Source organism: Hemiscyllium ocellatum, chromosome 23 (assembly GCF_020745735.1).
Source record: "Hemiscyllium ocellatum isolate sHemOce1 chromosome 23, sHemOce1.pat.X.cur, whole genome shotgun sequence".
NCBI lineage: Eukaryota > Metazoa > Chordata > Chondrichthyes > Orectolobiformes > Hemiscylliidae > Hemiscyllium > Hemiscyllium ocellatum.
In genome coordinates this window covers 23,898,793-23,911,333 of record NC_083423.1, presented here as the reverse complement: position 1 = coordinate 23,911,333, position 12,541 = coordinate 23,898,793, and the positions used below count along the sequence as shown (strand labels likewise).

The following is a 12,541-nucleotide window of genomic DNA, read 5'->3' as shown; positions in this document are numbered from 1 at the left end:
TGTGTGGGTGAGCATGCATATGTGTTGGTGTACGTTGTGCAGTGTGTGTTGAAGGTGCATGTCACTGTCATAGGGTGCGCATACAGTATGAAGATGCTGTAATATGTGGCAGAGATTAATCTCACCCTTGAGTCACTGATCTGACGGGAAGCTGATGAAAATGGAGTGTGATTCAGGTGTTGTGCTCGTTGATGTATTCTGGTTTGTGTTAGAACTCCTACTGTTTGTGTATATGATTATGCTAATCAAGTCTTTCCTCTGCAGATTGCTCTGCGTGGGAGGGTAATAGAGGAGTTAGATGTAGAAGCAGGAAACATGGAAGAAGAATTAAATGACTTACAAGAACAAGCTGAAGACCATCTGGATAACGACGGAGTGGAAGGTAATGAAAGAGAAGGGATTTCTCCCATTCTGGGACCTTAATTATGTTGCAAAAATAGAAATAATTCCTGTACTGAAACAACTGCAGGGACTGCTGTAGGATGGGCAACCTTCCCTTCCTTTATTTACACCATTTGTATATTCTGGTGTTGGATTCTTTTTCTTATATTTCTGTTTTCTTGGATTTGTGTTCTATAGTGTTATTTTGTTGTTTTATAACTCTTTTTCATTTATTCCCTCGCATGATTGTCTTCCACAGGCCTGCATTGCAGTCTTAATGACCTCTGTTCACTTTCTCAACACGAGTGAGGAGGGCTCTAACTTGACTCTCAATTCAGTAGCATTGAGTCTTTTTCTTATTATGTACAGCATAGAAATGTGCACTTTAGCACAATATATCAACACAGGTGTTTGACTTAAATATGCCTCCTCCCATCCTTCTCCTTCTAACACCATCAGCATACCCTCTATTACCCTGTGCTTACCCAGCTTCACTTTTAATATTTTGAGCTGTGGTAGTCATTTTCTTGGTCTCATCGCTGTATTCCGCAAATAACTTAGTTTGCACAATTTCATTGCTTTTACATTCTCTTGGTAATGAAGTGCCAGGATTTGAATTATGCCCTCACCAAGGTGTACAGATTTAACAGTATTTTCTTGCTTTTTTGAGGCCCATAACTTTACTAGTTTTGAAATCTCATTATTTAAGGCATTTTTTTTGGTGCATTTCAGACATTTTATAAAACTCTGTTTGCCTGGCCCATGAGTCTAGCTGTGCCATTTGTTTTTTTTTAACATTAGCCCAATTTGCTGAAATGACCAAATTTCAGTATCGCTTTCCCCAGTGTCCGTTGTCACCTCCTTATTTCCAGGATAACAAGATCAGTGTGTAAATGTGAATATCAGAATTTCTAGGTGAAAATGTTTGTCTGGTTGGTTTAATGACCTAGTATTTGCAAGATTTGACAATAATGTAATTGTTGACTAATTGCACTAATCAACACACATCCACGACAGACCCAGGCATGAATGAGAAACCTAGCACCGAACAGTTATGGGAATCAGAAGTCTCCTGTTACTCCCAAGTTTGAGCAATCACATGTATACCTGAAATCATTCATACTGTACTATGCAATGTTATTTCTAAAATCTAATTTTGAATTTGAATGATCAGGATCACCTGATTCCCAGCATCTTTCAAGACAGCTTGTGCTATGTATTAACAAGTTGATTCCTGAAATATTATTTACACAGATTAGTTTGAAAACTAGATCCTGTACCACTGTGGTCAAACCAGTTAGTGATACTTAAGAATCCTGGCAGCAAACATGTCACCTCTCAATCTAGTTTACACAAGTACTCATCCTAAAAAGGATTAATATACTCCCTTGCAGATCATGAGTTGACTGTTATCTGGAATAAAGAGGCAATATACTCAGCACTCAGTGCATATTGTGGTTGAAGGGATTATACAAACAATTGTCTATGTGCATGTTTTAGGTGTGATGTGGAAATATTGAATGTGCTACAGCTGCTACCTTTACAGCAGGACTCTGCCACAAACATAAATAATCAGAGAATGCTGTCGCTGAGGACATTTCAGCAATGAATTGATTTCTGTACTTAGTCCAAAAGAAATAGGACCACAGTTGGCCATCCAGCCCTCCAGCATTGATCCTTTATTACTTGCATGTTGCTGTGATGGGTGTGTATGAGAGAGAGAAAACGAAATCAAAATCAGTCGTGTGTGTGTGTGTGTGTGTGTGTGTGTGTGTGTGTGTGTGTGTGTGTGTGTGTAATGAAAGTGTGACTGGGATCAGTGCGGTGGTGCCCAGAACAATATCTGCTGGACCTATTCAGCCTCATTACTGTGCAGATAATCCTCTGACTGCACAATTACATTTTAATATTCTGCAGAGTGACACGAAGCCCACTCATGTAGTTTTGGAGCAATTGTTTCATGTTTAGATATTCACCATTTGTCTTATTTGCATAATTTATTTGTGTAGGAGGTGGGATTAATTTCCTCCCACAATCTGCCTCAAAAAGGCAGCAGAACCACAACTTCAACAAATCTGCCAGCAGTTGGATGGAAATCTGTGACTTTCTAGAATTTCAAATACAATTTAATTGCAGTGTGGGAAGAAAGTAAAGATCACAAACACTCTCCAGTTACTGTTGGTTAGTGGGAGGTAGTGCCCTGGTTTAGAATTAATGGTATTCTTTTTTAATTATGGATGGTACAAAAAAGGTGAAAAATGTTAAACTTTAATGAATTAATGCTATAATTGGCCATAACGTCTATTGCAGCATCTCTGACAACTAAGTGATCAGCACGCCAGACTTGAAACAGACAAGACATTTTCTAGAAGACCATAAAATGCGAGAGCAGAAGTAGGCCATTCAGCCCATTGAGTCTGCGCTGCCATTGGCAGATCATGGCTGATCTAATAATCCTCAACTCTGCTTTCCTGACTTTTCCCTATAATGCTTAATTTCCTTACTGAGTAAAACTCTCTTTCAGCCTTGAATATACTTAATGATCTCACCTTAAGAGCTCTCTGTGGTAAAGAATTTCACAAATTAACTACCTTTTGAGAGAAGAAATTCCTCTTCACCTCTGTCTTAAATAGGTAACCCTTATCGGAGATCATGTCCACTGGTCCTGGACATTCCCACAAGGGGAGACAACCAGAATCGGAAGCTAGTGCTGCAAGCTACATTGGCATACTGATCACCTATGTGTGGAACACTGGAGTGGCTGTGTGCATGAACAGTACAGCTTAGTGGGAATGTTGGAGATAACCTCTACGCATCTACCCTGTCAAACTCCCAAAGAATCCTGAGCCTTTCAAAATGATCAGCTCTCGTACATCTAAACTCCTCTGAGTACAGGCCCAACCTACTTTAACCTCTCCTTATAAAATCTGTTCATACATGGGAACAATCTAAAGAACCTTCAATTTCTCTGTTATCAGTATATCTTTTCCTTTGATAAGGGGACCAAACTGTTCACAGTATTCCTTTTAGATATGGAGTGGCGAAGCTACTCTCACTGGTCTATCGTAGAAGTGCCCAGATCTAAATAATTCAGAAGTGATTTCTATCACTGAAATATCCAGATACTGATACACCAGAAATTCTTCCTGGATTACGATGACTTATCATCTTATTTGGAATGTGGCAGATTAGGCAAAGGAGAGTGGAGAAAGAGAACAATGCATCTGTTTCTGGTCACAGACTATTTGCCCTGGCAATGTAGGAGCAATGATGGATAGGTAAAAGTGATTTGATCCATTTCTCCTTCTCACACAACTCTTCCTTTATAGCATTGTGAATGTACCTGCACCAGATGGACTGCAGTGGTTCAAAAAGATAGCTCACCATATCTTTCTCAAGGATAATCTGGGATCGGCAATGACTCAGTGAGATCCAGCTTGGGTCATGAACCAATTGTGTATGAAAGTTGAGTTTGCCTGCTGTTTGACATATTAGTTTAGCATTGCTAAGCAAACTACTGTGAGAAGTTGGAAAGCTGCAACTTTCAATATGTGTTTCTTTTATCTTAGATGATTATGACATTAATTTGGATCAAGAAGCTGATGCAGCTCAGGACAACTACAGCCCACCAAATCTGGGTAATACCCCTTCCTCTCATTATGGATAAAATCTGTACCGTGTAACGTCGGTTTAACGCTCCGCTCTCCTCTGTAACTCTGGGTAAATACTCCTGTGACACAGCAATCATTTCTGGTTGTTTTGCTGTCAGTAATTAAAGTTACCGTCTGTAATTGCAGAACCTATTGGAGAAACGGGATCTGTGAGTTATGAGGAGCTTGTCAGAAGGAATGTGGTATGTAAAATTTCTGCAAACTAAATATATTTTAGTATTCATTATTCAGTCACTGTACAGAAAAAGTTTAATATTCAGCTATAATTAAAAGCTCTGCTGCAGTTGAAATCAGTTTAGAGAACAGTGTTATTTGATTATGTATTGATGTAACCAGCAGTTCTAAACTAGGGAGCTTTGATTAGTTTTTCGAAGAGACTTGATTTTCTCAAAGTACTAAAATTTTCAGCAAGCAATGGTTAGCAAACTGTTCCAGGAATGAGAAACTTTAAATAAGATAGATTGAAGGAGTTGGGACTATTGCTCTTTGAGAGAAGAAAGCTGAGAGGAGACTTGATAGAGCTTTTCAAAATCAAGCTGGCTGGAGAGATGAGATAGGGAGAAGCTGTTCCCACTCATAAACGAAAATAAGAATATGAGAGCCTGGATTTAAAGTGATGTGTAAATGAAGCAAGAGTGATGTGAGAATTTTTTTTTAACTCGGCAATTAGTTAGGGTATGGAATTACCAGTCTAGAAGTTTGGTAGAGGCAGGTTCAATTGAGGCATTCAAGAAGACATGGATTATTTCAACATAAATAGTATGCAGGGATATGGGGAAAGGCAAGACACTCTTTAATAGAACAGATGCGGGCATGATGGGCCCAATGGCCTCCAGTGTCGTACCAATTCTGTGATTCAGTAGGATCATAATAGAGCCAGTACCCAAACTTTCCGTGATCCATTCTTGGGATGAGAGCATCAGTGACAAGGCTGGCATTTAAATATAACAAGTTTTACTGCGAAGTGGTGAAGTAATTGGTATTAGCCCCCTTATTTAACCTTACAGGAATAGTGTTGTTGAAGTATATACTGCTCATTTTTAATGTGTAAGGAAAGAACAGTGTTATTGGAAATCAAGGGGTGATATACTCCATACTATACCCTGGCTATGGGGAGTACTATGTAATCTGGAGTGCAGGCTGATTTTTTTAATGTTCCAATTTAAATGCATGCTCTACACATGAAAGGTAATTGTATGTGAGACTTGCATTCATCTCTGATCCTGAATTCTTGGCAATTTCTAGTGCATTGTTGGACTGGGCTGTTCTAGATTTACACATTCCTGTGTTCTAGGACCTGTTTATCGCTAATTCCCAGAAGTATGCCCAGGAAACAGCTCTCTCTCTTCGTGTAAGGGACTGGGAGGAGAAAATTGGCCCAAGACTGGAAGAACAGGTAAAAGTGATTGTGCTCGCCACATTAGGCTCAATGCAATCTTGAGGGCTGTGGTGATTACAGCAGCTTACTTAGCATTTGACAAATCATGATCCTACCTCAGTCTCCTACTAATGTGTCTTTCCAGCATTTACAGCTTTTATTTTAGATTTTCTTTGGTTGAAATCTTGGTCGTCTTGCATAGTAGCTATTCTTTGAAGGGCTTGCTGAATGATCAGTAACTAACATTACCAGAGGAGGGTATGTACGCCCAGGAAATGAAACAATCTTTAAGATAACAGAGTCAGTAAAGGAGGTAATAAGGCCTGTGAATCAAAAGGGCATAATTGACAAGGGAATGAGTTATAGAACAAATAAAATATAAGGTGAAAAATAACTGCTATTAAAAATGAATTTAACTATCTGTAAAATACACAGTGTTCTTAATAAAATGGGAAAACCTGGAGACAATGAAGAACCAGATTTAATGGGAATTACTGGGAATTAAACTTGCAGAGGTGACATTTTGTAAAAAAGAGGAAAAGGAGAGTGGAATAGCTGTCTTTGTTAGAAATAACTGCAGCAGTACAAAGGGTCATGCAGTTATTCGTAAGACAGGAGTAGAATTCACAGAAATAAACATAAAAACATCAAACACACTTCAGTAAACTACAAGCCATCCAAAAGTGAAATTAAACCAAAGGAAGAAGAATGCAAACAAATTTAGGAAATGAATTTAAAAATTGGAAAAGTTCTATTACCGTGAATTGATATGGCAAGAAGAGATGGGTAAAGCGGAATGGAGTTCCTACAATGAGTTCCAGGCTCCTTTTCTAATCCAGTATGCAAGCAGGCAACAAGGCAGAATTCACTACTACATCTACTAAAATGGTATAAAGCAGAGCAGGTAAGTAAAGGTTCAGGAATATCTAGCAGAAGTGACCATAATAGTTGAGAAAGGTATTACCATGAGCCAACACAATCAATTTTTTTTTGATTGGAGTTTATATCCAATTAATACAGAATTTACAAAAACAGACATAGCTAGTCTAAATTTAATTTAGCAATTATAACTATTTATTTTGTCATTGCCCATTATGCTGTAAGCTACAATGTACCATATTTTCAGTATGGATTTAAAAGATTCTTTAGTTACATCTTTTATCATATCCACAGGGTGGTTAATTCTTGTTGCATTTTATATTCCACCCTAGCCCTCAATTGTTCCAATTTCAATTTCTGTATTGCTGTTAATTCCAACTTGTTTTTCAACTTGCAAACCTCAAGTTCACTTCCATTCCTTTCATCTGGTAGCTTCTGAGTTGTTGCAACAATCTTCACATGTGCAGTAAAACAATTTCTTCGGAGTCAGTTTCCTAACCTAGCCATTGGAGTGTTCTAGGTGGAGCTGTAAAATATTCCATAGCTGGGAGTAGGAAAATTATTTTTCTGTGTGCAGGTAGTCATCATTTCATCGACACCTTCCTGAGCCCAAGGTTAGGGAAAGTGCATGCTCGCTCCAAAATCACAGGATCATAGAATTAGATGCAAGAAGAGGCCATTTGGTGCCTGGAGCTTGCTCTTCCATTCAAAAATCTTTGTCGATTAAAGTTTTGACCCATTCTGTTACCCCTGCAGTGTTATCACCACTTTGTTAGGCCCAAGCAAATTTATGTAGACTTTGTTTGGCTATTAACAAAAAAGTAAATTAAAATGTCAGCATTTATCATTTTTAGTTATACCTCCCTAATTGCACTGTAGGTGAACCAGCAACACACAGACTGCAACAATTCAAGAATGTGGCTTATTACCACCTTCACAAAGGCATTTAAGCTGATCAACAAACAGTGAATTTGCTGAGGTTGCACAAATTCCTTGAAATAATTTTTTAAAAAGTAATGGCATGGTGAATCAGTGGTTAGCACTGCTACCTCAGTGCCAGGGGCGACCCTGGTTCCACCCTTGGGCGACTGTGTGTGGAGTTTGTACATTCTCCCAGTGTCTGCGTGGGTTTCCCCTCTCAGTCAAAGATGTGAACTGGCCAGGCTAAATTGCCATGGTGTTCAGAAATGTGGAGGTTCGGTGGATTAGTAGTGGGAAATGCAGGATTGCAAAGAATAAGGTTAGTGGGCAAATGAGTTTGTGTGGGATGCTTTTCGGGGGGTTGGTGTGGAATTGACAGGCTGAATGGCCTGCATCCACACTGTAGGGATTCTGTGATTCTATAATGAGTGGCCAATTTTGCTGGAATACCGCATTGAATCCTCCATTCACAGTTTAGCTATTCACACCATTTTGGAGCAACCATAGTTCCCTGGTGGGATGCTAGTTGTTGCTGGATTTCCTACATTGTTACCATTGCAACAAAGCCGGTTCACCAACAATAACATTCCCATGGTTTGAACAACTGGAGTCTCTTTACTCTTGAAACTAGGTGAAACCTTTAAAATTGTAACAGGTTTTACCGGATAAACACAGAGAATGCTTTCTTTTGCACAAGAGCAAAACCAGATCACTATAAGATAGTTACTGAGAAAAATGTAATAGCGAATTCAGAAACCACTCTTTCACCAGACAGTGGTTAAAACAAATACAGAATTTCCTGCTGCAAGTTGTAATTAAGGTGAAGAGTATAGATACACATCGGGGGCTAGATAAGTGTTAGAGAGGGAGGGAAATAGAGGATTGTGCAAAATGTGCAGGTAAGGAAGGATGGGAGTGGCTTACAATAAAAGCATAAATGTCAGTATAAACTTTTTAGCTTGAATACCTTGTTTCTGTGCTGTATATTCTACGTAAGTAGAAAACACAGACAAGATAATTGTCTGAGGTGAGGAAAATCAGTTTCATGCAGCAAATTATTGCAACCAGGCATGCAGAGCCTAAATGGTGGTGCAAGCAAATTCAATAGTAATTTTCAAAAGCAAATTGAATAATTTGCATAGGAATGGGTCTAACTGAATAGATCTTTTCAAAAGATTGGGACATACGGGATAGTTCAAATGGTTCTATTCTGTAACTCCTTCCTTGTCACATTCTGACTATTTGCAATGTTTCTATCTCCTACAGGATGAGCGAGCTGCTTTTGACATCCACGATTATGGAGTTAGAATTATGGATGCATTTGACTATATCAGACAGAGGCGTTCATTTGCAAGCATTGTGGCTGGGAAGGAGGCTTTTGAGGTGTGTCGATATATGCTGGCCACACTGCAACTGGTGAGTGTGTTCTTCACTGGGTAGTGGGAGCAGATAAAAGTCAGGAGCTTAAAGCACCCACCAGCAAAGCAACATGTAGCGATTGAAAGAAAGCTGAGTGCAAGCAAAGTGAGGGCAGAACTTTGCTATAAACTTGGCAAATACGATTCAGAGATGTGATTGAAGGTAATTTGGTGAACAAAGACTGAGAAATATGTGGCAACTTAACAATGGTTAGAAATGGAGAATTTTCCATGAGTGATATTTCAGGTGAGTAGTACAAATGAATGATCTGATGTTGTTACTCCACAGAAGCTGTGTTTTTTTTTAGGTGATTTCATTAAGGCTTCGTTTCAATGCCAGCTTGGCTCAATGATAACATTCCTGCCTCTGAGTTCAAAGTCTGAAGGTTTAAGCCCCTAGTTGAGAGCTGTCAAGCACCAGCTACGTTGACACTGAAAGGCTGCAACACCTTTTGGAGGGGTGGTACTATGGGAGTGCTACGCTGTCAGAGAAGCAACACCAAACGGGTGCTGTACTATTAGAGGGGTATTACTGGAGTGCTGCACTCATGGAGGAATCCCGCTAAAGAAGTACTGTATTGTTGGAGGATGAGAACTTTAAACTTGAGATCTCAAATAGGTTTTACTTGACTCTTAGAAAATGGACGATTATCTCATTATTACTGTGGGATGGATACACAAGGCCCCTTATTATGCCTCTGCTGAGATTTTGTTTTCTTCAGTTCATTTGGATTTACTTGTTTCCTCTAATTTGACTTGTTAAGTTCTTACCCCACCCCTGTGGTAACTTCTGCCACTGTACCTAGAGTGGACTATTCTGTCCTATTGTTTTGAGCGCAGTTTCTTCACTGTCCTTCCATTGAGTCAGATTTACTTGAGTGTGGATTCTTAATGCCTGTTAGAATAATGCCAAGCTTAGCTCCAGTACTGTGAATATTTATTGTCCTTCAGCTTCTCATAGTGAGATCTGTTACCTCTCCTTTGCAGGCCAATGACTACACAGTGGACATATGGCAGAAAGAAGGGCTGTTTGAATCAGTCGACACGATGGAACTCACCCTTTTGACCAAAATAAGAGCTCACGAACGTTTCCGGACATACATGGCTCCATCCATTTCAAATAAATGAGAAGATTCACAACTTGTATAGTCCTCATGCTGCAAGTTTGACATTACATCCATTGTTTATGGCACATTTGGAGGAACTGTATCCATATTCCTTGCTGTATGACAGCAAGCATCTGGGACACTGACTAACAGGATGTATGTTCTTCATGTTTCAGTGGAATGCACCACTTGCCTAAACCCTGCCCAAAACAATTCCTGGATTGTAATCATTCTCTATTTATACTTCTATATTTGCTGTGTTCTGTACAGCTACTATCCTAGGCTGTTTTGATTATATAATGTGCCTTGTGTCACAGCATGAGGCGCAATTTACTGGCTACATCCTGTGCAGTATTTTTATACAAACTCATGACTTTCTGATAGAAGGAAATATATTCACAATGAGCTAGCTATCATTTTCAATGCTTGTTTGAAAGGCTTATCCAGATTTGCAAAGTAGAAAATCTCTTCAATTAAGTGCTCTATCTAACTTGGTGGCAGATGTGACATTTGTAAAGTTAGGGCTTATCCATTTATGTTTGGGTGAGGTTCTTGTGCAATATTTCCCTCACACCAGCTCACATGCTTTAAGAAAAAGAAAACTTTGATTTTGTATTTTTTTAAAAATCCAATTTTTAAAAAGATTCCTCCTCCCTGGCTCCACCTTCCTGAACTGGAAAGTGAGAATCCAGAAGTGTGCATGAATTGGAATTCAATTGGATGGTAATAAATTATGCTGTGTTCTGAGGAATAATAGTGTGTGCCATCAGGAGCAGGTTATCACAAATCTGTACAAGGTGGAATTTTAAAAAATGTACAAATTTAAATTTTGTAGAAGTATTGCAGTAAACTTGGAACTCAGTCACACGGTTTAAAACTTTTTCATCGATTTGGGATTGGAAGATCTGTGAAAATGGGAATGATTTGCCCATTTGATATTGCATACCATTAAACATAGAAGTGGACCTTTTGCCCCTTCGAGTTTGCTCTGTCATTCTTTCATGACCGATCTGATAACCTTCAACTCCATTCTCCTGCCTTTTCCCCATAACTTTGATTCCCTAAAGAATCTATCTCAGCCTCGAATATTCTTAATGACTCAGCCTCAAAACAGACCTCTGTGATAAAGACTTACACAGAATCAGAGCCTTTTGAGTGAAGAAATTTCTCCTCATCATTGTCTTAAGTGTATGACCCCTTATTCTACAATTATGCTCTCTGGTCCTAGACTGTCCCACAGTGGAAATAACCTTTTTTGCATCTACCCTGTTAAGGTCCCCAGGAATCTTGTATGTATCAATAAGGTAGGCTATCATTCTTCTAAACCCCAGTGTGCACAGGCCCAACCTACTCAACCTCTTCTCATAAAACAATCCCACCATACTTGATATCAGCCTAGTGAACCTTCATCGGACTGTCTCCAATGCCAGTATATCCTTCCTGAGATAAGGGGCCCAAAACTTTAATCATTCCATAACTGGAATACTGTACTGCTTTGTACAGTTTTAGCAAAACTTCCCTATTTTTATATTCCATTCCCTTTGAAATTAAGGCCAACATTCTATTTGACTTTTGTATTACTTGCTGATGATGGATGCTGGCTATTTGTGATTCATGGTCAAGGACTCCTAAATTCTTATGTTCTTTGGCCTTCTGCAGTCTTTTTCCTTTAAATAAAATTCAGTTTACCTATTCTTCCTGTCAAGATGCACAGACTTACATAGCTCCACATTGTATTCCATCTGCCAAGCTTTTGCCCATTCACTTATTCTGTTCATATCCTTCTGCACACTATCATCCTCACCACTTGTCTTCCCCCTTTTGTGTCAATCTGCAAGCTTGGCTATTACACATTCAGTTTCCTCATCCAAGTCATTAATGCATTTTGTAAATAATCATGGCCCCATCACTGATTCCTGTGGTACACCACTAATTACATGTTGCCAGACTGAAAATGTCACCCATATCCCAACACACACTTCTTTTATTTAGCTAAACCTCTATCCATGTTAATATACTATTTTCAGCACCTTATTAAGTAGACTAATGTGTGGTACCTCAACACCTAAAATTCCAAATGTATTACATCACAACTTTTCTTTTATCTTGCTTGTTGCCACCTTAAGAATTCTAGTAAATTTGTCAGGTATGATTTCCCTTCACAAAACCATGTTTACTGTGCTTGACCATATTGTACATTTCTAAATGATCTGCTGCATCTTTTATAATACTCTAATATTTTCCCAAAAAAAGACAATGAGCTAACAGCCATGTAGTTACCTGTTTTGTTTGTCTCCCACCCTTTATAAATAAAGGAGCTAGAATATTATCCTATTAGTTGTTAGTTTTGTATTGGGCCTCTGAGGGGGGCAGCCCTGCAATTCCTAGCAATTGAGAATACAACAGCTGGAAGTTTGTGCCTTTTGGAATGCGGTGAGGGTAAAACTGGAAATGTTATGTAATAAATTGGGATACACAGCAGAAAATCTCAAAGGCGTGTAATTTCCCTTCTGACCCAGTGCAGTGCAAGTGAACCTTTAGCCCTCTGCCTTTACTTCCAGGGAAACTGAATTAATGCTTTCCTTTCACATTGTGTCACTAACTTGCACTACACAAATGAAATACAATTTCACTGCTTAATGTTACTAATGAAATCTTCACTGAGAGCGAGAGCAAAAGATTGAGAGTAATTGGGTTGAAGGAGATTAGGGATATGGGATGCTATTGGTTGTTTGATATGTACCTTCATGTACATTTTCCCCTTGGATAAGTGTTGGATTGCGTCAG

The 12,541-nt window shown here is 38.9% G+C and overlaps 1 protein-coding gene across 1 annotated transcript in view; it reads left to right on the top strand.

Moving 5' to 3' along the window:
• Positions 1 to 12,185, top strand: part of ncaph2 (non-SMC condensin II complex, subunit H2) — a 35,822-nt gene extending 23,637 nt beyond the window's left edge. Inside the window, exons 16-21 of the mRNA XM_060842776.1 lie at positions 265 to 382; positions 3,951 to 4,019; positions 4,179 to 4,234; positions 5,347 to 5,448; positions 8,497 to 8,646; positions 9,636 to 12,185. Of these exons, the coding sequence (XP_060698759.1) occupies positions 265 to 382; positions 3,951 to 4,019; positions 4,179 to 4,234; positions 5,347 to 5,448; positions 8,497 to 8,646; positions 9,636 to 9,776 (636 nt within the window). The 3' untranslated portion in view covers positions 9,777 to 12,185. The remainder of the gene's footprint in view (positions 1 to 264; positions 383 to 3,950; positions 4,020 to 4,178; positions 4,235 to 5,346; positions 5,449 to 8,496; positions 8,647 to 9,635) is intronic.
• The last annotated feature ends 356 nt before the right edge of the window (positions 12,186 to 12,541 follow it).